We start from the raw sequence: 25,021 nt of genomic DNA on the forward strand, positions 1-25,021 counted from the left end.
AATTGTTACTTTTCATTAAGGCATAAAACGTATTAATTTTTAACACAACAGACCAATGATGGACCGTGCGCTTGTGCAGGTCGACACAATAAATATACTGTGTTTTCAATTTGGAAGATGGTCAGAAAGAGGTTAAGATAATTTTAAAGTCCGAAAATGAAAGATGACCGCATCTTTAGACTGATGGATGTTTTATATCAATAATCTAAGCGCGGAAAAAGAAATCTGAATTACCACCCCCATTCCAATTTAAAAAGGCAACCTTATACAGTGTTGGCGTCAGAAGAGACTCCGATTAATTTCATGTTGAATTATATTATAGATTCTCAGAAGCAGTGTTGTGGTCAATTTCTAAAAGTTAAAAGAGTTCCTTGGGGTTCACTTTTTCATCTCCACACTTTATTCGAAATGATAAACTGATCTACTGAACGTCAAGGTATGTGAAAGTTTGGGGCTACATCTTCACCGCCCCACAAATCCAGATCTGAAAATATTATTCTACATTTAACCATTTGAACACGATTACAACTTCAAAAACAAGCAATTTTCTCTCCAACATCATTTTGCCGCATATTGGGTCAGAAAGTGGAAGCAGAAGGTCTGCGTTTTCTTCTGAAGTGGAAAGAGTGTTCCGATAGTTGGGGTTGCGAATGAAGTCAGGCAATACTCCTGGGTGGAGTCTGGGCAACTGGATGAAATTAGCCTAATTTTAGTTAGAGCACATCAAAGAACAGGGATTTCTGAAGCCGCATCATTAAGAGAATCTCTTGTCTTCCCCTCTGCGCACACGTGGGTAGATGACCCCAAGTATGCGACTGAAGTTTGTTTTAAATAAATCGTTCTTCGCCCGTCTACCACGAATACCACAACGGAACTAAATTTGTTCTCCACTAGCTACCGTTCATTTACTTTCCTAATGAAGTTAGTGAACGTGTTTATACAAATATGTCTGTGCAAGAGACCCGGCGACATAATGGTGGGGAAACTTTGAGCTTTTTACGAACACGATAAGGCGAGATTGATTTTCACTTAATTGGGCATTGCTTGTTATCTTGGTTATAGATGTTATGTTTGCGTTTACATCAGAGAAATATACTAATTACAATGTTTGTGAATTCCGTTTTGTTTTTAAATGAATATATGCAAGAGGAGGGGAAAGTGTTTGCCTGGAGTCTCTTGATGAAATAAGATCAAATATATCATTTGTCTATAATACATCACAGACCTTAGAACATAAAAAGAATTTCCGCAAACCAGCTTTACTTAACTGTAATTATTATGTTACAAAAAGATCAGGGCAGTCTTGTGTAAATTAAAGGCGCAGTCTGTTTATTAGTCTTCATCTTCAATCATAGCTATGCCCGGTTGCGCGGCCAACAAATTATACAAAGCATGAAATCTCTCATCCTACAATCTACAAATAATTCTTTAATATCCCCCATCGTTAAATCAACACGAAATGAATCGTTTGTATAAAGCAAAGCTGAAATTATGTGTGCGACTTAAACCAGAAAATCTGATCGGGATACTTTTGAATTGGTATTTTCTCTGCTAGAGCCCTGGCAAACCATGGACATTTATGCTTGACATCTTGAAGCTTAAATAACCGTAAGGCATTGTTACTCTTTGGCAGCAAAGTGCCTGGTTACGCCTGATTGAGCTAATTGCTTTGAAATAGGATATATTATCTATAATTATATAGATCTTGGAGGAGACGACCAGCCTTTTTTCTTTCATCTTTTCCAAGTACATCATAATTTCGCGATCAAATTAATTTGCAGGACTTGAAATATTGCATTCCTTTCACGGATCAGAACTCCAAAGGCTAGAGCCAGTTTAACCAGACAATGTCCTTTTGGTTGACCTGTGATATTTTGGATTTAAAATATCCAGGCAACTGGCTAAATATTCTTACCACATTTTCATTCCTTTTTTAGGCTATATAGTCTTGTGACAGTGTCACACCTTATTGGCCAAGGATTCTTGCACTTTATGAAAAAAAAATCCAATAAAGTGGTTCTTAAAAATCAGCCAAAGTCTGTTGAAGATATCGTAAACAAACTGTTGAAGATACCGCTAACAAATCATCTAAGATGTAACAATGTTTATTTAGCGAATTTCTAGCTAAGAACAGTAAGCATAGCACTGCGCTTTATATCTGCCGGACATAGCACTTCTGCATTTCCAGCTGGTACTATATAGCTCCCGGAGGATGATGGTCTTGGTTCGTTGTCCCGGTAGGGAGAAAACAATATAGACAGGATTCGTTTTCACGAGGAATGATTCCTTCGCTATTCACAAATTAATTACGACAAACGAAAATTCTTCCGGCGATTCCCAGTTTCTTCTGTTCAGCAAACAAAGCTATTTGTTGCGTCCTAATTAAGATTAAAAAAAAGAAGGGGCTCTAAGCTTGTCAGGTTCATTACATTAGATGCTTTGTTAGGGGCGCAATATTGTTATCCAGCGGCACTGCCCACCGCAGTTCCTCATAAAGAAGATTGACCCTCATGCCAAGTAACTATTCCTTATAGCCACATGTCAGGTATTTCTTCGCTCGAGTTCTCAGGAGGAAGCGGCTATGCATTTCTTCAGCCGACCGTGGTAAGATTGCTGGCGACGTGCTTAAGTCACGCCGAGGAAGGAACTGTAACATTTATCAGGCAATAAAGAGGGAACAGTTCAAACAATATTTTTCAAGTTGTCCTTTTTTTGGTAAATTATTATATATGTTAGTTATCAATCACAAAGCTTTATATATTATTTATATACATATATGACAAAAATAAATTTCAGAACATAAACCTGTCATTACTGGCTAAACTCTGCCGGAGGCTCGGGGGATAAAGTACGTTTTTAATATTAACAAGGAATTACTCTCCAAACTCCTCAAAAAGTGGCGTGCGATCGCCTAAGAGCCATCACTTTCAAACTCAATGGCCTGATGTCTTCGGGCTAGGGCGGGCTGTTCTCTTGATGCCGAGCAACTTCTGAATACTCTCCCTGAAGTTGGTCCCTTTGATCGCGCCGCCGCTGGCGCCTAAAAATAACATAACTTGTCTGCCTATTAAAGGCACAGACTAATCGTGACAGATTGCCGAGACTCACAATTAGCAATCGTTGATGACACTCAGAGAAACAAAGGTATAATATCTCCAGTGCAGAAAAATGCAAAGACCAGTATGCATTTTCTTTTAAAATGAAATTCCGATGTATTTCTTCACTAATTTCAGTACAAACTGATCTCACCACCATCTTCTGTAACTACCCCACCCCTTATTGCATGGCTCCAGTTAAAAGGGAAATTGAACTCGCTGTCACCGTGCCTTCCCCCCAACCAGATAATTACCCTTAAATTGCTCGCCGGGCACTTGTGTTTATATGAGATTAGAGCCCGGAGCTATCAATAAACTCTTCCCAGCAAGTGGCCAATCAGATTAAGTGCTAATTTATTTCGAAAGATTATTGATGGCGGGCAGGTTGAGGCATCCAATGGCAGATGTCTGCTCCACCCATGAAGGTGCTGATTGGATAGCATCCTACAAAGTCTCTCTTCTTAACGCCCGGCTCCGAGTGGCATCAGGAAGCTGGCAATGTTTTGAGAATCGCGGAGTACGGGCAGGCCCAGCGCGATCAGGGCGTTTGTAATTGTGTGTTTTGTTTTTCTTTTTAATGCAACATTTGAAAAGGGATCGACTCTATATGGCCCCTTGTTCTGTCATGAGTGCTTTGCAAGTGACAACTGGCGGCGTTAAGAACGAAGAACCCCGTTCTTTGAGTAAAGGGATACAGAGCGCTGTGAAATTAGCGGTGGACGAAGAGATGGACAGACCCAAAGCCCCTCCTGCGCTTCTCCCATTTAGCGTGGAGGCGCTTATGTCTGACAGGAAACCCAGCCGGGACAGCTCAACTTCGGACGCACCGCTTGTTGGCCCCTCGCAGAGCCTGAGCCCTCGAGCCACCGGTTTACCGGCTCAGGAGACGTTACCTACTTCTCTACCGGCGAACACTTCCTACACGGTGGAAGGACTGTTAAAACTATCTGAAGACGCACTTGTCAAGTCGGAGAGTAGCGACCGACAAGAACGGACGCCTTGGATACAAGACTCGCGGTTCTCTCCGCCTCCTAGTAAGTGAGAAACCTGACTTGATATCCGAATTTCGACAATGCCAGGCTACTGAATAGATTTAATAGTTTAAACGCTTCATTCTTTTGTTCTTAAAATTTTCGGGACTGTTACTTAGTTGCGGTCGTTAAGATCTACTTTTGGCGGGGGAGAGGATGCATCTTAATTAACGGGTGTTTGTATTTATTTTAGGGAGAATGAGTCCTCCTACTTGCACCCTCAGAAAGCACAAAACCAACCGCAAACCCAGGACTCCATTCACCACCTCGCAGTTACTGGCCCTGGAGCGCAAGTTCCGCCAAAAACAGTACTTGTCCATCGCCGAGAGAGCAGAGTTTTCCAGCTCACTTAACTTAACAGAGACACAGGTGAAAATCTGGTTTCAGAATCGCAGGGCGAAAGCCAAACGACTGCAGGAGGCCGAGCTGGAAAAACTGAAAATGGCAGCCAAGCCCATGCTACCACCGGCTTTTGGAATTAGTTTTCCTATCGGTACGCCGGTCCCCGCAACATCTTTGTATGGAGCTTCCCACCACTTTCACAGACCCACTCTACCAGTATCGCCAGTCGGACTATATGCTGCTCACGTTGGATACAGCATGTACCATTTAGCCTGAACGGAATCGAGCGAAGGGACTTGTTAACATACGCACGCATGTACACAACCGATTGGACTCCTCTTCCCCCGTTCAACTTGCAATGATTCCTCTCTGGGAGGGAGTTGTGTACTATGTAATATACTGTATATTTGAAGTTTATCATTTATATTATGCATATATTTGTTAAATAAATGTAAGTGTTTCAAGTAGCTTCAGGTGATAGCGTTTTCTTTGAAATTAGTTTAAGTTTGGGATGCTTCAGTCTAAGAGGTAGTATATCCAACAATTAATTCTAACTATAAAGTAAATCAGCTATTGGTTATCGGAAGACCATTATCTCTGTTTGCATTCATGTTCTTACCTCAAAAGCGAGCAATTCTGGCAAATCTAGTACCAATGCTTTCTAAACCTTTGAATTTGACTTAAATGCAGCAACATTTATTTAGCCCCACCAGTTTCAAGTCAATCGATTCGCAGCTTTGTTCAAAACAGCTGGCTTTAAAAGTTGTTTTGCAGCATTTTTGAATGTTTTGTGCTGTTACACCACGCACAAACTCCTGTTATCAATTTGCGAGGATGTGAAATAAATTTGAAGATTTTTTTGGATTATTTGGGCTGGCAAAATGATGCTCCGAGGGACCACTGTTTAACAAAGATGAAACTTTTTTGGACTTTAGGAAAACGTAAGCGAAAATTGTTTTTAGTATAGGATGACTAAATTATTGTAATTCTCTATGTAGAAGCGGTTTTGTGTAGAGTTTAAATGTTTGTTTTATAGTGACAAGCCGTCAACCTAGTCAAGTTTAATTCTCAATTGAATAGGGGGAGGGAGTCTTTCCTTTACCCATGAGCTTTTCATCGACCGTTTTACGCTAAAGCATGATGTTTCCTAGTCAGTGATCGTTCATGCAAAGAGACAAAAGTTCCCTCCACCCTCCGAAATGAGCAACCTTTATCTTCCGGTATTGTAACTATCTAAGAGTCCACTAGTTACTCGCCCCCACCTCTTTCTATTTTCGTCTTTCCCCCGAGGAAATAAAGTGACCAGGACTTTTTTTTTGTTACTTTTGACCCTTTCCACTGAGTCTCGTGGCTTAATCTTTAATCTTTGTCTTTCTTTCCACTCTAGCTGAGGGAAGTCATTGGCAAATAATTGCTGTAATGAGGGGGAAAAGTCTTCTGCAGGCGCACCGTGGCTCCAGTTTGACTGTGGCTGGGGGGCAAAGCGGAACCCTTTATCATTCCTAAAATTGGAATGACTTTTCTCCCTGTACCAGAGGCTCAGCGGCATTTCCTTTACATTTCTGTCATCATTTCCGATCGCAAATAATGGGATTTAATGAAATCCTGCGACTGCGGGATTATTTCCGTTTTTAAATATGAAGCAGCCTTGATTATACAATTGAATTTACTTCGAGTGCATTCGTAACAATGAAGTAGACTTTTAAAAGTTTCAACAGATCTTGGTTCAGGTCCTTGCTAGAGCATATGAGGGCTCTGTTTGGGATTATTGGGTATTACAATGCAAAACAGAATCTTGAAAACTTCCTTCTTTACTTCAAGGGGCAAAAATCAAGAGCATGACCTCAAACAGAGGTCCCAGTTATTGTTTAGGAACCTATTTTTCACGGGTTACTGAGGCAGTGAACTCCGTGTCGATCGCCCCCGCCGTTTTTTAATATAAAACATCAATAGTGGTGGAGGTGACGGACACACGTCGAGTCCCTGTGCAGCTCCGCGCCAATCGGGCAACCCTTTAGTCTTTCCCGACGTTCCTTTTGATGTCAATATTCCATTTAGAAAGTTCTCCGCGGCTCTCAATCATGGACAGATGCCTGTAGGATCGCGGAGGAAAATGTGACATTATCGCTCAGACTTCACTTTTTACCCCTAGGGCTAGTCACTTCGCTCAATTACACCCCATATGCCAACAATTAATAAATAAGTAATGACAATAAGTTCGGAATCATACGGATGAGCGCTCCGACTGAAAAGAAAATTCACACAAAAGGCGAGAGATTTGCCGGTCCTCTTCATGAGGGCATCGTTCTTTTATGTCTGTCTCCTGCCTGGGGTTAAACAGAAAACAAAAACATTTTTTTCATTTAAGTATCGCAACGGGTAGTTGGAAGTGAGATTCCGTGTTTCCCTTAAACAAAAGTGTGGTGGCGCCAACCAGCCTAGCCAACAGACATTTAATAATATTTTTAAAACTCACTCAGATAGCCATTAACCAGTTCGCCCAGCAAATACTTTACTCTCAGTAACTGAACCCAATTTTGCAAAATGCCATTAACTTCGATACATTAATTTAACTTTAAAGCAAAATATTAGTGTCTTCCAAAAGAGTTGTCAAACTTATTCAAACCCCATTTAGTTTGCCAGGTATGGCTGACTGTCTTTCAAATTTTAATTTTCGTTTATTTTATTTTTAAGGCCATTTCATGTACATTCCCAGGTCTTGTCGTCATTATGTCAAGCCACCTCTCAGGACAGACCAGCGATTAAAGGGTTAACGCGCTGTTGTCTGAGCGAGGCCAAGAGGCTTTTGTAGCCCATGAATTCAAAGGGCAGACATACTTAATCAAACTACAAAGGCCAGGTGGAGGTAAGATCAATCTCTTATGTTTTGATCGATGGAGAAACAATTGATTTTATTTCTTTCAACCCAAGCACGTTCCCAATCACAACAACCGACTCTTGTTTTCGGAAATGTTTTTTATAATATATTTAAAACTTACGCCAACTTCACATCACTTTCCTTTCCACACTAAAATGTAATTGGTAATAGAGACTTGAAGAGAGAACTAAAAGAAAGCGGTAGAATTTAATTAGAAAGAAGTCACAACAAGGATTGTTCAGTTGAATCCTCGAGCAACAAGTGCCTGCGCCGTTCATTGCTCATCTCGCATAGCTCATTCCCAGCCATTATTGTAGTGGCACAAAATCTTAAAGATGACTTCAGACCCGATGTAGGATAAATATCGCCAGTTTTATTCGCCTTGTTACATGTAGCTCAGGAACGTGTTCTATCATAATTTGCTGAACATCCCACGTATTCCAAACTTGAACAGATCCAGTAAGAGGTTCGGTTTAGAAAGTAGTTACGAGTCCTGACGAAATATGACCATAGTACATCAATATAAAAACGTAAATATTTGATCAGCGATCAATTGTCTGTTTCGTGGGTTAAACGGATATTTGTGGTCATGCATTTGATGAATAAAGTGCGAGAAAGATTGCGCAAATCTCGTTTGCTTAAGCATTCCTTGAAGTGTATTTAAAATCATTCGAGCACAGAGTGAACCCGCACAGATTCTGTGACTTTTCCACTCTCGCTCTCGATTTGCTGGCATCTTCGTTAAAAGCACCCTTAGGTTCCGAACTTACGCAAACAAATATACACGTCTTTCTTAGAATGGACATTCTGAATATTTAGGGTTCGGTCCTAAAGTTTCTAGAAACTCAATTTAAAATTAGACCTATAAATCGACATCACAACTATTAAAAAGACAAATCTCTCTAGACACTAGTGATGGAAACATTGAAACTGGCAACGTCTAATCCAATCAGAACCCAAGTGTTTACAATATCAATTTATGCTTATTTAATTTAACTAATTATTAACAAGTGGGAGGGCGATTTAAACATTTCAATATTGACCACTGAGCTTAGGAGTATATAACTTCTAAAAATAAAATATCACCAATGGCTTGGGAATAAGAGTTTTGCTAAGAATAAGATATTCATGCACACCGCGCTATTTAAAAAATCGAATTACAAATATTAATATATGCAACGTGATCATAAGGTTAGGTGGGGCAGCTTTTTTGAAATACCGGTAGTTGTGTTTAACTGCGTCATGCTACGTTTATATAATGGTATTATTAAATGACATTAGGATGGTAATTCTAGTTTTTGAGAAAAAAATTGAGATCTGACAACAACGCCAGTTATCGAAGAAGCCTGGTATTTTTAATTAATACCTTTTTATTGTTCGAAGCAGATGTAAAATACAGCTGTGAACTGTTACTAGTACCATTGCAATTTTCTTTTTCTTGCAAAGTAGACTTTTACCAAATTCTACTCAAGTTTCCTGCAGATTTATGTAACGTGTCATATTACCTTGTAAATTTGGTCCATGTCAAATAAGCCATAACGAAGTTTATTTTGTGTGTCATTTATTGCACCACAGTAAACGCGAGCAAAGCCCGTATAATCAGAGAGAGAGAGAGAGAGAGAGAAGCTTCCTCATGTCAGATAGGAAATACATACTTTAATTTTTTCTGAATAATACCTTCCAAAGTGTATTTTTTTAAAAAAAAAGTTACATGTTCTTGTGATCGGAAGGATGCAATGGGTCTTTGTAGTGTCTGAAACAGTCTGTGCGACTTCAGGGATCCTAGCGTCATCTGTTTAACATATAGATAGACCAAGAAGTGTTTACATACACGAGGAAATCTGCAGATGCTGGAAATTCAAGCAACACACACAAAATGCTGGTGGAACGCAGCAGGCCAGGCAGCATCTACAGGGAGAAGCGCTGTCGACGTTTTGGGCTGAGACCCTTCGTGAAAAAGGTCTCGGCCCAAACGTCGACAGTGCTTCTCCCTATAGATGCTGCCTGGCCTGCTGTGTTCCACCAGCATTTTGTGTGTGTTTACATACAACTGGTACATAATGTTCTCCATAGTCTTTTTGGCCTTTTATTCTTCCCACAATTTACAATTAGACACAGCGATTTCACTCTGGTTAACTTTCATTTCTTAAGCATGTTGGAAATTGTGATAGCCAATTGTTAAGTTCGCTTAGATAATATTTTCTCTGTCCATTGTTGAATGATGTTGAAAGGCATCAAAAGAACGTTAAAGCAAAAGGAGTAACTACTCAAATAAAAGCCACATATATTCCGTTGTATATGTGGAACTGATGATGCCATAAACGTATATGCAGACTTTGGAAACTTTCAAATATAAAGTACTGTAAATGTTCAACATTTTTCATGTTGCTCAGATTAAGTTTAGAGGTTTCTTGCACCCTCTGCAGTCAGTTGAGAGAATGTGTCAATTTTTTGCGCAAAAGTACTGGATTAAGTGTTTTTGCTTTCCTCAAACACTGGGTTGTTTAAGGTTAACACCTATTCGGAAATACCGCGCTCAGGTTCAATAAATTACTCTCTTTATCGCAAAGACATTCAAAAATGTATTTCATATGTTCGTAACCCGCCCACATGTGGGTACTGCTAAACTATTTGAAGCTAGCCAAGACTTTAAAGAGCTAGTCATCCTAGAGCAATATTTTAAGCAGCAAGCAAATGTTTTAATTGTGTTGTTTTAAATATATACCCCTAAACAGTTATGTTTACAAAAATTTCTGTTTTATAAAAACGGATTTATCAAAGCCTAGTAAATACAATACTTGCATGTATAACCCCACCTTTAAAAATATGTGTCTATATGCCATAATTAAGATACTTTGTCACACAAGTTATACACATATATAAATACTATGTAAATTAATATGTCTTTCTAACTACACCATATTAAACATACAATACATTATTCATGTTGGAGAAATTGGAACTCATTCATACATACACTGAACAACAGAAATTTGGTTGCACTGGTATTTTATGTATCATTCTGGAGTAGGGTTAAAGGCAAAATAATAGTGAAAATTAATCCATAGACTAAAGCTAATCTTTGATCAGAAATTATTTTGTTTTAGGATCTGTTGCATTGATCTTTGCATTGGCATGATTTAAAAAAAATACTGGTTGGCTACAGATTTTTTTTACAACTCTCCATTGGGCTGAGACCTGTACCTAATTGTAAACCCTTGTTTAGACTGGTCAAGACTTTCTATGATGTACAAATCATACACTGCCTCTCCAGAGGCTATACGGGGCAGATTTGGTTCATATCTTGCCCAGACATTTCTGAACCTATTGGGTGAAGAAAATATCAGCATTTCATATTGTCAAAAATTTGCAGTCTGTTGTAATGGCAGTCGTCATATATACACATGAATTATATTTGTTCTGCCATGAAGCCCAGTGGTGGTGGTGGGGGAGACACTTGTGCAGTTTAATGCAATGAGCAAAGGCTATATATTGATAACATTTTGGGTACAAAGATCTATTATGAGTTCTCTTTGCCATAAAATAGTTTCTGTTTTTTTTAGGGTTAATTGATCTATGAAGCACCTGAGTATATTTATTTAGAGAAATAATCGTGGAACTGTCCCTTCTGACCCAATGAGCAGTACCCAGGTACCCATTTATTTTACACTAGCCTCATCAAAGGATCATTTACAACGCCAATTAACTTACTAACTGATACATTACTGGACCACGAGAGAAAGCCAGAACACACAGAGGAAACCCATGTGGTCATGAAGCAAACATGCAAGCTCCTTACAGAAAGTGCCAGAGTTGAACTCTGAACTCTGATGCCCCGAGCAATAATAATTTGCACTAGACACTATGCTACCATGGTGCACTTGTTAAACTTGGCTGTTCTCTAAACTTGTCACCGCAGAGGTATTCCTATCTGCCCATTACTACTTCACTTACTGCTGCATTAGCAATAACTCCCTTTTAAAAATTCTCTACCTTGTTTTCAGCTCTCTATGGTCTTACAACTCCCCTCTCCCTGTTTTTGTAATATTTCCAAGATGCCTGGAAACTACCTGTGAAATAAATTGCATCATTACTACACAATTACCACTCTCAGCTGGAAAAGATCTAACCTGTAGATTTCCTCCCAGTCTCTGTATCTTTTCCTGTGCCTTATGTCATGTTCCTCTTAAAGGTTTGCCTCTGACTAACATTTAATCTTCATATTTTGTTCTTATGACATGAGAGTTTACTTGGTCCATTAAATTATGCTGATTGACAACCCCATCAATCCCATTCATTTTGCATTGTTCTATTTTCTTCAAAATGCCCAGTAACATTTGCTTGATCCTGTAATCACTCATCTACAATTAAGGTAATTTGCAGTTACTAGTAACTTAACAGTCAAATTGCCTTTGGGATGTGGTGTGAAACCAATGCAAATCCAGAATGGAGAACCTACTAACTCCACACAGACAGAGGAGGAAGTCAGAACCAATCCCCATTAGTTAAAGATGCAAGGTGCCTTTGTGTCACCAGATATGCTCTATTCACCAACTTTCTAATATCTAATTATGGTGCTTTGACTTACTGCAAATTTTATTGATGATGCTTCCATGAAATGCTGAAGGACATATTGTTACATTGACTATGTAATATAAATGTAAGGTATTGTTTTGAAACATAGAATCTTAAATATTTACAGCACAGAAAGAGGCCAATTGGCCTATTATCACCACATTGAACATACACTGGAGCTGGATAGGCCACTCATACTTCTCAGCTCTCAGTTTGTAGCCTTGGAGGATACTATTCCTTAAATAAGTACTCATTCAAGGATGTTTTAAATATAGTAAGATTTCCACTACTGCCATCCTTCCTTTGACTGATGTAAGTCTAAAAATCCAGATTTATATAGTTCATTGAATGATAACATTCTTCCCTCAATTTCCCTCTAATCCCTTTGCCAATTAGATTAAATTAAATCCATGTCCCTTCATAATAGACTTTCTGCCAAGGGAAAGTAGATCTTTCCTGTTCATTAGTTTGTGGGCTCTCATAATTTTACACAGCTCAATTAAATCTCCCTTCATTCCTCCAAAGAAAACAACCCCAATCCTGCCAGTTTCTCCTGATAATTAAAATTCTCCAGCCCTGGCAATATCTTCATAAATCTCCTCTGTGCAGCTCTTTCTGTGATATTTTCCTTTTAGAAGGGTAACCATGAGAGCTTATAATACCTTGGCTATGGTCTAATTTGACTTTCATTGTGTTTCAATATGATATTCCTATTTTTCTCTTGCATATTTCAGTTAATTGTCAAATATCCCATATGCACAGGAGATTCTGCAGAATCTGGAAAGTATCCCATATGCCTGCTTACTCACCGATTCATCTGTTCTGTAACCTCAGGGATTTGAGATATGTACTTTCAGACCCCTCCCTTCTCTTAGCTTCTTAGTATCTCACTATCAACTGCATTGACATTGGTATGTTTCATATAGGTGGAACGGACTCTTAAGTCATAATAATATGCATTACAAAAAGCAAAGGACTTCCAGCTGAGTCCTACAAAACCCATCTGCACACTGCCCTTGTGTAATAAAATCTCTTATAGGCTTCTTCTTCCTTTTAAATAACTTGGTACTTACCCTGGGTTCTCACAGACTTTATTAAGTACCTTGCTAAAATCTATATATATTGCAAACTATGCACAACCTTTAAGATGCACATTTTATTGCCTAGTTTGACAGCAACAATTATCCCACTGTCCTTGATTAAATCAGCTCTCTAAATATTCATTTATGCTGCTTCTCAGATATTTTTCCAATAATTGGCCACAATTGATATTAAGATATGGGTTATTTGGTCTATATCTTTCTCCTTTTTCAAACAACACCTCAATGACATTTTCCCAGCTCTTCTATCATTGTGCTTGAAGCCAAAAACATTGGAAATTTATAGCTACTGCCTGCCTATAGCCCAGAATGCTGGAACCAGCAATTAATCTACTTTTAAAAATGTCATATGTCTTAACCATGTTATCTCTTTCTCTTTCTTATTTCCAATATGTAACATAGATAAAGGAAAGTTACAAGGCCAGAACTGGAGAGAGGTTAGAATCAGCAATTTTGGAAGGCTATAGGGTTGGAGGTGTTGGCACATTTAGAGAGAGATTTGGTTTTCAATGTCTGCTCATTGTCACAATATGTTGGTTAGATAAATGACCAACACCAGATTTAACCCCAACGTAGAAGTGACTGGCACCCCAAGCCATTTGGTATTTTTATGTAGGAATCAGCATAAAATCTTTTGCTTTTAAAATTATAATTTATAGCAACGACATGCTTAATTATGGACCATACACTTCAGTCAGAATAATTCAAGGAAAGTAAAATATTTTGTACAGGGTGAATTTAAGGCTATCATTAGGAAATTTGACAATGATACTAAAATTGTCATTGTGGTTGAAAATTGCAATATTTCATTCTGAGCACATCAGTGTGTTGAAGCTGTTGAGTTGCTTTCACCTCCTGCTGGTTGCAAATGGCTCATCATGGTGAAATAATAATCAATGGTGTCAGAGTCCCACGAGTTTATAGGGTAAACAGATGATGTATTTTAAAATAATTTTCTGGCCAAGTTTCCTCCTACTCTCTGTAAATACATAATTTATTGCTCACATCTTAACATACACCATGTAGTTACTCATGAATTTTGTCCTTATTGTACATATTGGGGTCTGGTTTAGCATCTCAATTTTAAGATTCCCACACTGGTTTACAAATCCTTCTGTGGTCTTGGACTTCTATGTTTTATTGCAAAATTGTACCTCTCCTCCTCCTTCAGAGAACAAATCAGATCAGATTTGTTTATTGTCATATACAACCAGGTGGAATCAAATTCCTGGCTGGTATTAAGCTCCTGAAGTAAGCATTATACAAGGCACTAACCAATAGCAATAAGAAGCACAAAACAACAGAATTGCACAAACACATTAGTGCAATCTGAATTAGTGGTAAAAGAAGTTAATCTTTTTGACTGTCCCCAAATGTTATAACAAATGCAGAACATAAATTCAAGCTGTTGTGATTGTGATTAACATTAACAGTATGTATAATACACAACAACCAATGGGCAGCAAGAATTGGGAATCAATCAGTTTGCTGGAAGTAGGTCAGCAACAAGGGTTGAGTCAGCCTGTTGTGTAGAATTGGTGCACTATAATTTCCAAATCTTTTCCCCAGTGATCATCAGAATGTTCTAGATCATAATGTTTTCTTCCTTTTTTGACTCTGATCCAAGATTTAAAAACCTATACTGTACACAAAGTCGGATAAATAGAGGTCAAAATGGAAAAGACGTTTGTATGTTATCAAATCATTGTTATTTTCTGAAAGCTGAAATTTGTAATATTTTTCTTCTGATTTTCATAGATTATCTCTATATCCTGCAATAACCTATGTCCTTCAATGCCAATCTCCCCCAGATGCCCATAATCAGCATTTCATCTACTTATGCTTAAAATTCTCTCTCTGGTTGTTGATTCTACAGGTTTATTACCCTTTGGGTGAAACTGTTCCGCTTGCCTTTCTACTCTTGCATTTAATATCTTAACTTTCAACTTAGATTTGTTTACATTTCACCTCAGGCAAGAAACTTAAATTTTATTTCCAAAGGAAATCAATCCTCCTCCTCTCCACGTTTCTCTTGGATCCTGAAGCCCTCATAACCACTAACTTCTGTACTCAGTTAGCCAGAAGTGCATAAAGTACCTCTGGTTAGGTCAGTCCAACTTCTTGAACGGGAACCGTAAAGAAGAGTCCTCTATTAACGTGTCCCCCTCCCCCTTTTTAGAGCTGTTATTCCAATAACGCTCCTTAGACTCAAATAAATGTTGATTGATATGAGTTTGTGGCGCATCTGAAGTTCACTTCAATATCTAAATTCGATGGCGAATTGATGAATTAAACTAATAACATCAGCAAAAATTGCTACAAATCCTCTGTAGTTCGACCGCTTCTGTGGAAAGAGAAAATGTTAAATTGAAGTGGATGATGTTTGCTTTTAGTGAGAAGTAGCTCCTCACTTCATATTAATGTCCACGCTGAAAACTATGGAATATGAACTTTATTGTGATGCATTTAATTAATTATAATATATTCAGAATCGTTAATTTATTCGTAAAATGCCGTTAAACGCTCTCGTGGGTTATTTATCTCTGCGGAACACACAGGTACCCTTGCAGTTTAATAGCGTACTTTTACAAGAAACCACATAAAACAATAATCCTGCTTTGTTTCTTCCGGGACCATCCCATCCTTTGATGGCCTTAAGCCTGGAATTGTGCAGATAGATAACGGGTTAAGCCATATTCGGTGCTGTAGTGTGTGCCACGACCCGTTATTCATGTCTGTACACTACAGCACCTATTTAACCTTGTAGACATTGCTCAAGTTCAAAGCTCCGCTGATATTTCGGTTAATAACCTTTTCTTCCCATAGAGAAATCTCTGCATAAATAAGTGTTTTTCACCAGTTATTTCTTCCGCTAGGATTGACAAATAACTTATTCACTGTGTCAAATTGATTGCTAATAGGTAATCAAGGCAGCCCTGGCATTTCTATAATACAGAAGTTACAATACTTCGTCTTTAACGAAAAGCGATCGATCTAAGATACAAGCTACAAGGCGATTAATTTCACAGTTCCTAACCGGCTATTTTGTAAGCTCTACTAGTAACTGACCATCCGTGAAAAGCCGAGAATACATTTCTTTGAGAGGCCATTGACAGTAAAATACATGAGATGTTCTGAAGGGGAACATCGCACTTGTATTTCTTAACTGATATGAATACATGTTTCCTGCGCTTGGGATCGATCCTATCACTGCTCCTCTATAACCACCTCTGCACGTTTTTCTTTGCATCCCCGGGCTTCTGTTTGTTACTTTATTTACTTAAATCCCCATGCTTTCTGCCCTCACCTGCAACGGCTCCCAGATTTCCATGCCATGACTCTGTCCCTCTTCTGAGTGTATAGATCATTTTTCGCCACCCCCCAACCTCAGCACGTATCCCTGTTCTTCTCTGCGAGGATATAGGTAATCAAATAGTGGAATCTATCAAAATAAATGTAAGTACAATTGAAATAAAACAGAACCAGACGCGGCCCAGCATGGGGCACATTTCCTCCCTCTTGGAACAAGGACAGTCTGTCCGGCCTGTTTCAAGCTCCCTGGGCAGTAAGTACTCTGATGTATAAAACATATTTTTAGAGATGCTTATTGAGCCCTAGAGCAGCGATTTTCCCGTTGTTTCCCCGGGAATGTCCAAAGTACTGCATCTCAACGTTCGGGCAACAAAGTAGTACGTTGGTGCCGGTTTAATATTACAGTGTAATATGACATTATAGCATTCTGTCGCTGGGTTAACCAGATCACGCTGCATCTGTTGTCAATTGCCCCATCGATAGATGTTAACTCCAAATGTGCACAGGACTGGAATTGCCTGAAATTCGACCTCGCCCTGTAGGACGCACCGACGTATCACCCCAGGTAATTCACAAACCGGCTAAACGCCTGGCACGTCTACCTACTCAAATAGCGAGTGTATTCGGTGCAAACTACTCGACATTTTACTTAAGACTACTGACAATTAATTTGCGATTTCTCAATCTACTGAAACCCGGCATTGACCAGGAACGCTGCCAAGTTTGCTGTGTGGGCTTGGCATTTTTAAAGATGTCGTTCATGGGGCTGTCTTTTCATCGCTCTCTGGGAGCATCTCAGTCGGGGCAGATTGGAGATCTGGGTCTCATTCCACAAGCAACAATGCGACAGCATGAACCTTCAAGACAAAGGCGCAAATCACATGTCTTTGTTTATTTTTAACAAAATCAAGATTCTCTTTAAGGATTACACAACAAATAATATCCCCTACAGCGGTATGTGAGGGCTGCATATATTTATTAGGATGGTCGACCATTGGATAAAAGAGTGGTTGCAAGATTTTTTTCCCCTTAAATAATAGGATCCTTCGTTGGAGTTGATATTAAGAATTCCGTATAGGTTCCAAGAGATTATTGAAGTGGCCGATTTCTCTCTCTGTTTTGCATCGCTAAAGTTCCAATTCACAATTTGTGCCGAGAACAGACCTCAGTAGGAGAGTACTGGAAAGCCCAGGGAGTGTTGTAAATGTGTGTAATCGTATGCAACATAAATAGTAGTTTCAACTTTCGTCCTGAGTTTATTTTCTTTCAGAGGAAAAAGACAAGCTGGGGGGGGGGGGGGGGGGGTGAAGGGCAGAATCAAATCTAAATTTCGCCCCAGAAGTGCAATATAACACAAATTGCTATCCCGACCCCACTCTCATCTAACGTGGTTTCATTTTGTTTTCTTTGTGAAGTCTGAAATCTATTCTCCCAGCTGCAGTCCTCCTATCCATTTGCCCCTCAACCCAACTGTACAAAGTATGTGGTCGCAAAGTTAAGCCGCTTCAGAAAACCAGAAGGACTTTCGTGTTAACCAATTGCATTATCGATTTCTCACTCTCATTACGATGTGGCAATACAAAGTCATTAAACATTTGCTTCAGTTCCACAAAGCTCCAATGAATCTAAAAGAGGTCGATTTTCTGCCGTAATGACGTGGATTTCTGAGAGTTATTGGGTACTTGACAGCTAAACAAGTCGTGTACTGTTCAATTTGCAGCGATGTTTCTAAGTTCTATTGACTAACAGTTTACTAAACGGTCGTGGTAGCCGTTATCAATATAAATTATATACAGTGTGTTAAGGACGGCACCTTTTAAACACTACTTCGCTGTACAGGCACAGATCATAATTCTGCAGTGATACGCTTGCAATGTCATTTCTTTAACCCGCTCCTCCCTATAGTCAATACAATATTTTTAATGTAGATCCGTATTAATATTTTGTTACATAAAGCAGATTCAAAAGTTGACAGAGTCTTCATTCACACGCAGGAGAAAAATCCTTTTGCTATTTTATAGAAATCCAACGAAGTATTTTCCTTTCCTTAATCCTTTCAAGATAAATACAATGTTTCGGGAAGCCGATATGTTTCCCTTCGAATGATATTACTTCATAGGTATATCATTCGTATCCAACGCTATGGATAGCTGTCTCGGCGAAATCCTATTTTGGTGGAGTTATTTGGGAGTTTTGAGTTACCTTGATGGAGCACTGGAGGCAGTTTTAATCCCTTCTACGTACAGTTGGTGTCGGCAATAATTATTCTCTCAAAATTTGACAGTGATCAGTTTATGCCAAACACATGACGACATTCGTTATTTCTGTATCATTATTAATAGTAGCTACAAACAATAAGTAAGATGGGAGAGGAATCTGTCAGAGGCTTGCATCCATTCAGTCTTGTTGATTTACGGGCTGCTCTATTAGCACAAATGTAACTATAACCAGTTATTATAAAGGGCTGCCTTTCTTGGGTCTGGATCTTATTAGCTGGCCATTCCGAACAGACCGAAAAAGCTTCTGCAGAACAAAAAAAGTTAAACATTAAAGGTGAACCTGAAGGCTGTGTTGCTTGCAAGATAATTACGTTCAACACTCGCGTTTAAATATATGCAGAGAGTTGACTGCTTTGCTCCGTTACGTTCTTATCAAAGGACTCAGAGCATCTAACATTCTGAAACTTATATTCCTATTGTTTGATGTAAAACATCTTTTATTCCATGACAGTTTGAATAAATATGTTTTGAATTAAATTTTAATTCTAAATATCAAATGGAACGGGATTAAATGGATTTAAAGTAAACTTTATGAAAGGATTATCATTCACAATTATTCACTAGTTGATTAGGAATTCGATTCTTTTATTACCTAACTATATATTCAAAGGGCACTTTATTAGGTACTGGCGGTTCATGGTCTTCTGCTGGAGTTGTGCATTTAGAGATGCTCTTCTGCACTCCACTGTGTTAATGAGTGGTTAATTGAGTTCCTGTCACCCTCCTGTCAGCTTGAAGCAATCTGCCCATTCTCCTCTGCCTCTCATTAGCAAGGCATTTTTACCCACAAAACTGTTTCTTCCCCCCCCCCCCCCACACACACCAGTCTAGGTAAACTCCAGAGACTGTGTATGAAAATCCCAGGAGATCCGCAGTTTCTGTGATATTCAAACTACCCTGCCTGGCATCAACAATCATTCCATAGTCAAAGTCATTTAGACCACATATTTCCCCATTCTACTGTTTGGTCTGGACAATTGAACCTCTTGACCATGTCTGCATGCTTTTATGCATTGAATTGCTGCCACATGAGTGGCTGATTAGATATTTGCATTAAAGTGCAAGTGTACAGGTGTACCTAATAAAGTGGCCACCGAATATATAATTCAGAGGTGCTAATTGCAGCTTTACTTTACCTCTGCCATAGAAAGCCTATCTATTCACCTACATAATAGTGATTCATTGTGTGATACATGAAAACTACTATACAAATGCAGGCTGCTTTGTCTGATTATCAAGGAAGCACAGATATGATTTTGGTTCATTTCAAAGGCTTCACTTATATGGGTATACTGTAGGTCTACAAGCAGGAATATATTCCTTATAAGAAATAATTATTTATCTGGATTCAATAAATATTCAGTAGTTAAACTGTGGTTAAAGTGCATACAAGCTTATTTGTGTTTATATTAGCACAACGTTGCACAGAACTAAATACATCCAAAATCTTTCTTCTTTAACCTCTTTAGTATTTGAATTTTGTATTTGTACATCTGTATTTTTTACAACACAATACATGTCACAGGAAGTAGATATAACTCATATTGTTTGTCTTTGTACACACCTTGTTACAGAAGAAGTGACATAATACTTCAGTCCTGATGAAGGGTCTTGGCCTGAAATGTTGACTATTTATTCCCCTCCATAGATACTAGCTGATTTGCTGAGTTCCCCCAGCATTTTGTATGTATAACATAGAAAGACCAGGTGGTGGTGGTAAGCCAAAAGTAATGGGTGCATATATGGATTTTATTGCAGGTTTAGTTGTGAACAAAAAACAATTTAGATCCTTCTTCCTATTAGTGAAGTTTTTATTGAAGACAAGTGAGTGAGTAATATCAGGTACTAATTCAGAAAATTCTGGCTTTATTTGGTCAGGATTTAAACATGAGCTGGACTAAGTCTTTGTTTGATTGGTTTAATTTGTTATTTTAAATGATGCATTAGATCATGACAGGTTTAGATAAGTTAAATAAAGGCAAAATGTTCAAGGACCAGAAGGGACATATTCAAATTATAAGTGCAAAATGCAATGAGATGTAAGGAAAAATCTTACTTATATAGAATGTATTTGTTCTGAAATTCACTGCTTGCAGTTAGTGAAATAGTCAATCTGTATTTTTTTGAGGGGGGTTGAATAGTTTCTTGGTTAGCAACATTTGCCATGGCATTGAGGGCCTCAGATCCATGAGTCATGAGCACCCCGAATCCAGTATAAATGGTGAAAAGAGCCCACCATCTCATAAACTACCCATTAATCGCCTCCCTCTCCATTTGTTGAAGAGTCTGCAATTCTCACAATGGCTTCATCGTTAAGCTGACAAACACATTGATATGTCTATATTATAGCCTCTTCCCATAATCAGAACCAAAGTGAAAACAAGACACCCATGATCTCGATGGCCGAAGAAAGAAGACATACCCTTGAGGGAAAATACTTTGCAGAAACATGGGAAGAAAGCAGAATAATGGAACTGACTGAATGATTCTACAAGGAAGAAGCATGGAAATAATGGGGTGAATGGTATTCTCTAGACCAGATTTTATGGTCTTTACTTGTATTGAGAGAAAGCATAACATATATTCTAAAATAACTGAATCATATATATTTGCTAGAGATGATGGGAGTCATTTAAACTACCGTAGTATGCCAGGGGGTATGATAGAGTATGATAGAGCTGAGGATGAGCCAACAAATTTACAGGCAGATGATGGGAGTAATATGAATGAAAGCAAGGACATGCCAATGATTGGGTACAAATGCAGACAGTGCAAAGTGTTAAATTGTATCACAGAGGCAAAATTCAAAAGTCCAAAGAATGCAGAACTGAAAGTGCGCGTAGTATTTGGAATAAGGTGGATGAACTCATGGTGCAATTAGAGATTGTTTAGTATGATGTTGTGGGCATCACTGAGTCATGGCTGAAAGAAGGCAGGAAGGCATAAGTGGTGGCATGGCTCTGTTGGCAAGAGATGGAATTACATCTGTAGAAAGAGGAGACATAGGGTCAGAGAATGATGAATCTTTGTGGGAGGACTTAAGAAATTGTCAGGGTAAAATAACCAGTATGGGAACCATGTATAGGCATCCAAGTAGTAGCCAAGATGTGGGTTTGAGATTGCAAAGGTCATGTAATAAGGGTAATGTTACAATTGTAATGGGGGACTTAAATATGCAAGGGAATTGAGAAAATGAGGTTGGTGTCAGATCACGAGAGTTAATTTGTTGAATGCCTATGAAATGGCTTTTTAGAGCAGCTTGTGCTTGAGCATACTAAGGGAAACGTTATCTTAGATTGGGTGTTGTGCAATAATCCAGATTTTATTAGGGAGCTTAAGGTAAAGGAACCCTTAGGAAGCACTGATCATAATATGATTGAATTCATGCTGTAATTTGAGAGAGAAAAGCATAACTCACATCTATCAGTATTGCAGTGGAAAAAAGGGAATTATAGAGACATGAGAGAGGAGCTAGCCCAGGTGGATTGGAGGAGGATACTGGTGGATTTTCAGAAGGTATTTGACAAGCTGCTACACTTGAGGCTGTTTAGCAAGATAAAATCCCATGGCATTACAGGAAAGATACTGGCATGGATAGAGGAGTGACTGAAAGGCAGGAAGCAGTGAGTGGGAATAAAGGTGATAGAAAGGAGCTACAGGTGTGATAGACAGGAGCTACAGGCAGGGGCCACAGGAGACAGATAAGTGGGTGAGCATCAGAAGAGGGAAGGGAGGGTGTCAGGTAGTGGAGAGCACACCTGTGGCTGTCCCCCTTAACAATAAGTACTCCATTTTGACTGCTGTTGAGGGGTGGGTGACCTACCTGGGAGAAGCAACAGTGGCTGTGCCTCTGTCACTGAGTCTGGCCCTGTGGCTCAGAAGGGTAGGGACAGAAGAGGATGGCAGCAGTAATAAGGGACTCTATAGTTAAGGGGACTCATAGGCAATTCTGTGGGTGTGAAGAGGAAACAAGGATGATAGTTTGCCTCCCAGGTGCCAGGGTTCATGATGTTTCTGAGCGTGTCCACGATATCCTAAAATGGGAGGGTGAGCTGCCAGAGGTCATGATACATATTGGTACCAAAGACATAGGTAGAAAAAGGGAGGAGGTCCTGACAGCAGATTACAGGGAGCTAAGAAGAAAGCTGACAAGCAGGACCTCAAAGGTAGTAATCTCAGTATTGTTGCCTATGTCTCACGACAGTGGGTGTAGGAATACAATGAGGTAGAGGATAAATGTGTTGTTGAAGGATTGCAGCAGGGGGCAAGGATTCAGATTTCTGGATCATTGGGACCTCTTCTGGGGCAAGTGTGACCTGTACCAAAAGGATGGGTTGCACTTGAATCCGAGGGGAACCAATATCCTGGTGGGGAGGTTTGCTAATGCTATTGGGGAGGGTTTAAGCTAGATTTGCAGGGGGGTGGCAACTGAAGTGAAGAGGCAGAGGATGGGGAGGTTGGAGTACAGGCAGAGAGGGCTTTTAGCGAGTTTGTGAGGAAGGATAGGCAGATGTTAGAGCAAATATGCACTCAGCTTGATGGTTTGAAATGTGTCTATTTTAATGTAAGGAGTATCATAAACAAGGTGGATGAACTTAGATCAATATGTGGAACTATGAAGACTTGGATGTCTCAGGAGCAGGAATGACTGCTGAGTGTGCCAGGCTTTAGATGTTTCCAAAGAACAGAGAGGGAGACAAAAGAGATGGGGGTGTGGAATTGCTAATTAGGGACAGTGTCACAGCTGCAAAAAAAGGAGGAAGTCATGGAGGGATGGTCTATTGAGTCAGTGTGGGTGGAAGTCAGAAACAGGAAATGGGCAATAACTTTACTGGGTGTTTTAAATAGACCCCCCTCCAATAGTAACAGGGTTATCGAGGAGCAGATAGCGAAGCAGATTCTGGAATGGTGCAATAATAATAGGGTTGTTGTGATGGAGGCTTTTAACTTTCCTAAAATTGATTGTCATATCCTTAGCACAAGGGGTTTAGATGGGGTGGAGTTTGTTAGGTGTGTTCAGGAAGGTTTCCTGACACAACATGTAGATAAACCAATTAGAGGAGAGGCTGTACTTGATTTGGTATTGGGAAATGTACCTGGTCAGGTGTCAGATCTCTCAGTGGGAGAGCATTTTGGAGGTAGTGACCACAACACTAGCTCCTTCACCGTAGCGCTGGAGAGGGATAGGAGCAGACAATTTGGGAAAACCTTTAATTGGGGTAAGGGGAAATATGATGCTGTTAGGCAGGAATTTGGGAGCATAAATTGTGAGCGGATGTTCTCAGGGAAATGCAGGGCAGAAATGTAGCAAAAGTTCAGGGAACATTTGCATGGAGTTCTGCATAGGTATGTTCCATTGAGGCAGGGAAAGGATGGTAGGGTTAGAGAACCATGATGCACAAAGGATGTAGAAAATCTAGTTAGAAGAAAAGAAAAGCTTACAAAAGGTTCAAGAAACTAGGTATTGTTAGAGCTTTAGAAAACTACAAGGTTGCTAGGTAAGAGTTTAAGAATCGAATTAGGAGAGCCAGAAGGGGCCATGAGAAGGCCTTGGTGAGCAGGATTAAGGAAAACCCCAAGACATTCTACAAGTACGTAAAGAGCAAGAGGATGAGCTGTGTGAGAACAGGACCAATCAGGTGCGTTAGTGGAAACATGTGCATGGAGTTGGAGGAGGTAGCGGACGTTCATAATGAATACTTTGCTTCAGTATTCACCAGGGAAAAAGACCATGGCAATTGTGGGAGATGACTTACAGCGGACTGAAGTGCTTGAGTATATAGACATTAAGAAAGAGTATGTGACAGAGCTTTTGGAAAGCATTAAGTTAGATAGTTCATCGGGATCGGATGAGATATTCCCAAGGCTAATGTGGGAAGCAAGGGAGGAGATTGCTAAGGCTCTTGCAATGATCTTTGCATCATCAATAGGGACAGGAGAAGTACCAGAGGATTGGAGGGTTGCAAATATTATTCCCTTGTTCAAGAAAGGGAGTAGAGATAACATAGGAAATTATAGACCTTTGAGTCTGACTTCAGTGGTGGGCAAGTTGTTGGAGAAGATCCTGAGAGGCAGGATTTATGAGCATTTGGAGAGACATAATCTGATTAGGGATAGTTAGCATGGTTTTGTCAACTGCAGGTTGTGCCTTACAAGCCTGACTGAATTCTTTGAGGAAATACCAAAACACATTGATGAAGGTAGAGCAGTGGATGTAGTGTATATGGATTTCAGTAAGACAAGGCTCCTTCAGAAAGTAAGAAGGCTTGGGATCCAAGGAGACCTTGCTTTGTGAATCCAGAATTGGCTTGCCCACAGAAGGCAAAGGGTGGTTGTAGATGGATCATATTCTGCATGGAGGTCAGTGACCAGTGGTGTTCCGCAGGGATCTGTTCTGGGATCCCTCCTC

The 25,021-nt window shown here is 39.5% G+C and overlaps 1 protein-coding gene across 1 annotated transcript; it reads left to right on the forward strand.

The window, feature by feature from the left end:
• Positions 1–3,569: 3,569 nt before the first annotated feature.
• On the forward strand, positions 3,570–4,941 carry msx1a (muscle segment homeobox 1a). Its single transcript, XM_073041844.1, has 2 exons — positions 3,570–4,129; positions 4,320–4,941. Exons 1-2 carry the CDS (start codon positions 3,673–3,675, stop codon positions 4,742–4,744), a joined length of 882 nt encoding a protein of 293 aa, XP_072897945.1. The 5' UTR covers positions 3,570–3,672; the 3' UTR covers positions 4,745–4,941.
• Positions 4,942–25,021: the final 20,080 nt, after the last annotated feature.

Source organism: Hemitrygon akajei, chromosome 4, assembly GCF_048418815.1.
Source record: "Hemitrygon akajei chromosome 4, sHemAka1.3, whole genome shotgun sequence".
NCBI classification, from domain to species: domain Eukaryota; kingdom Metazoa; phylum Chordata; class Chondrichthyes; order Myliobatiformes; family Dasyatidae; genus Hemitrygon; species Hemitrygon akajei.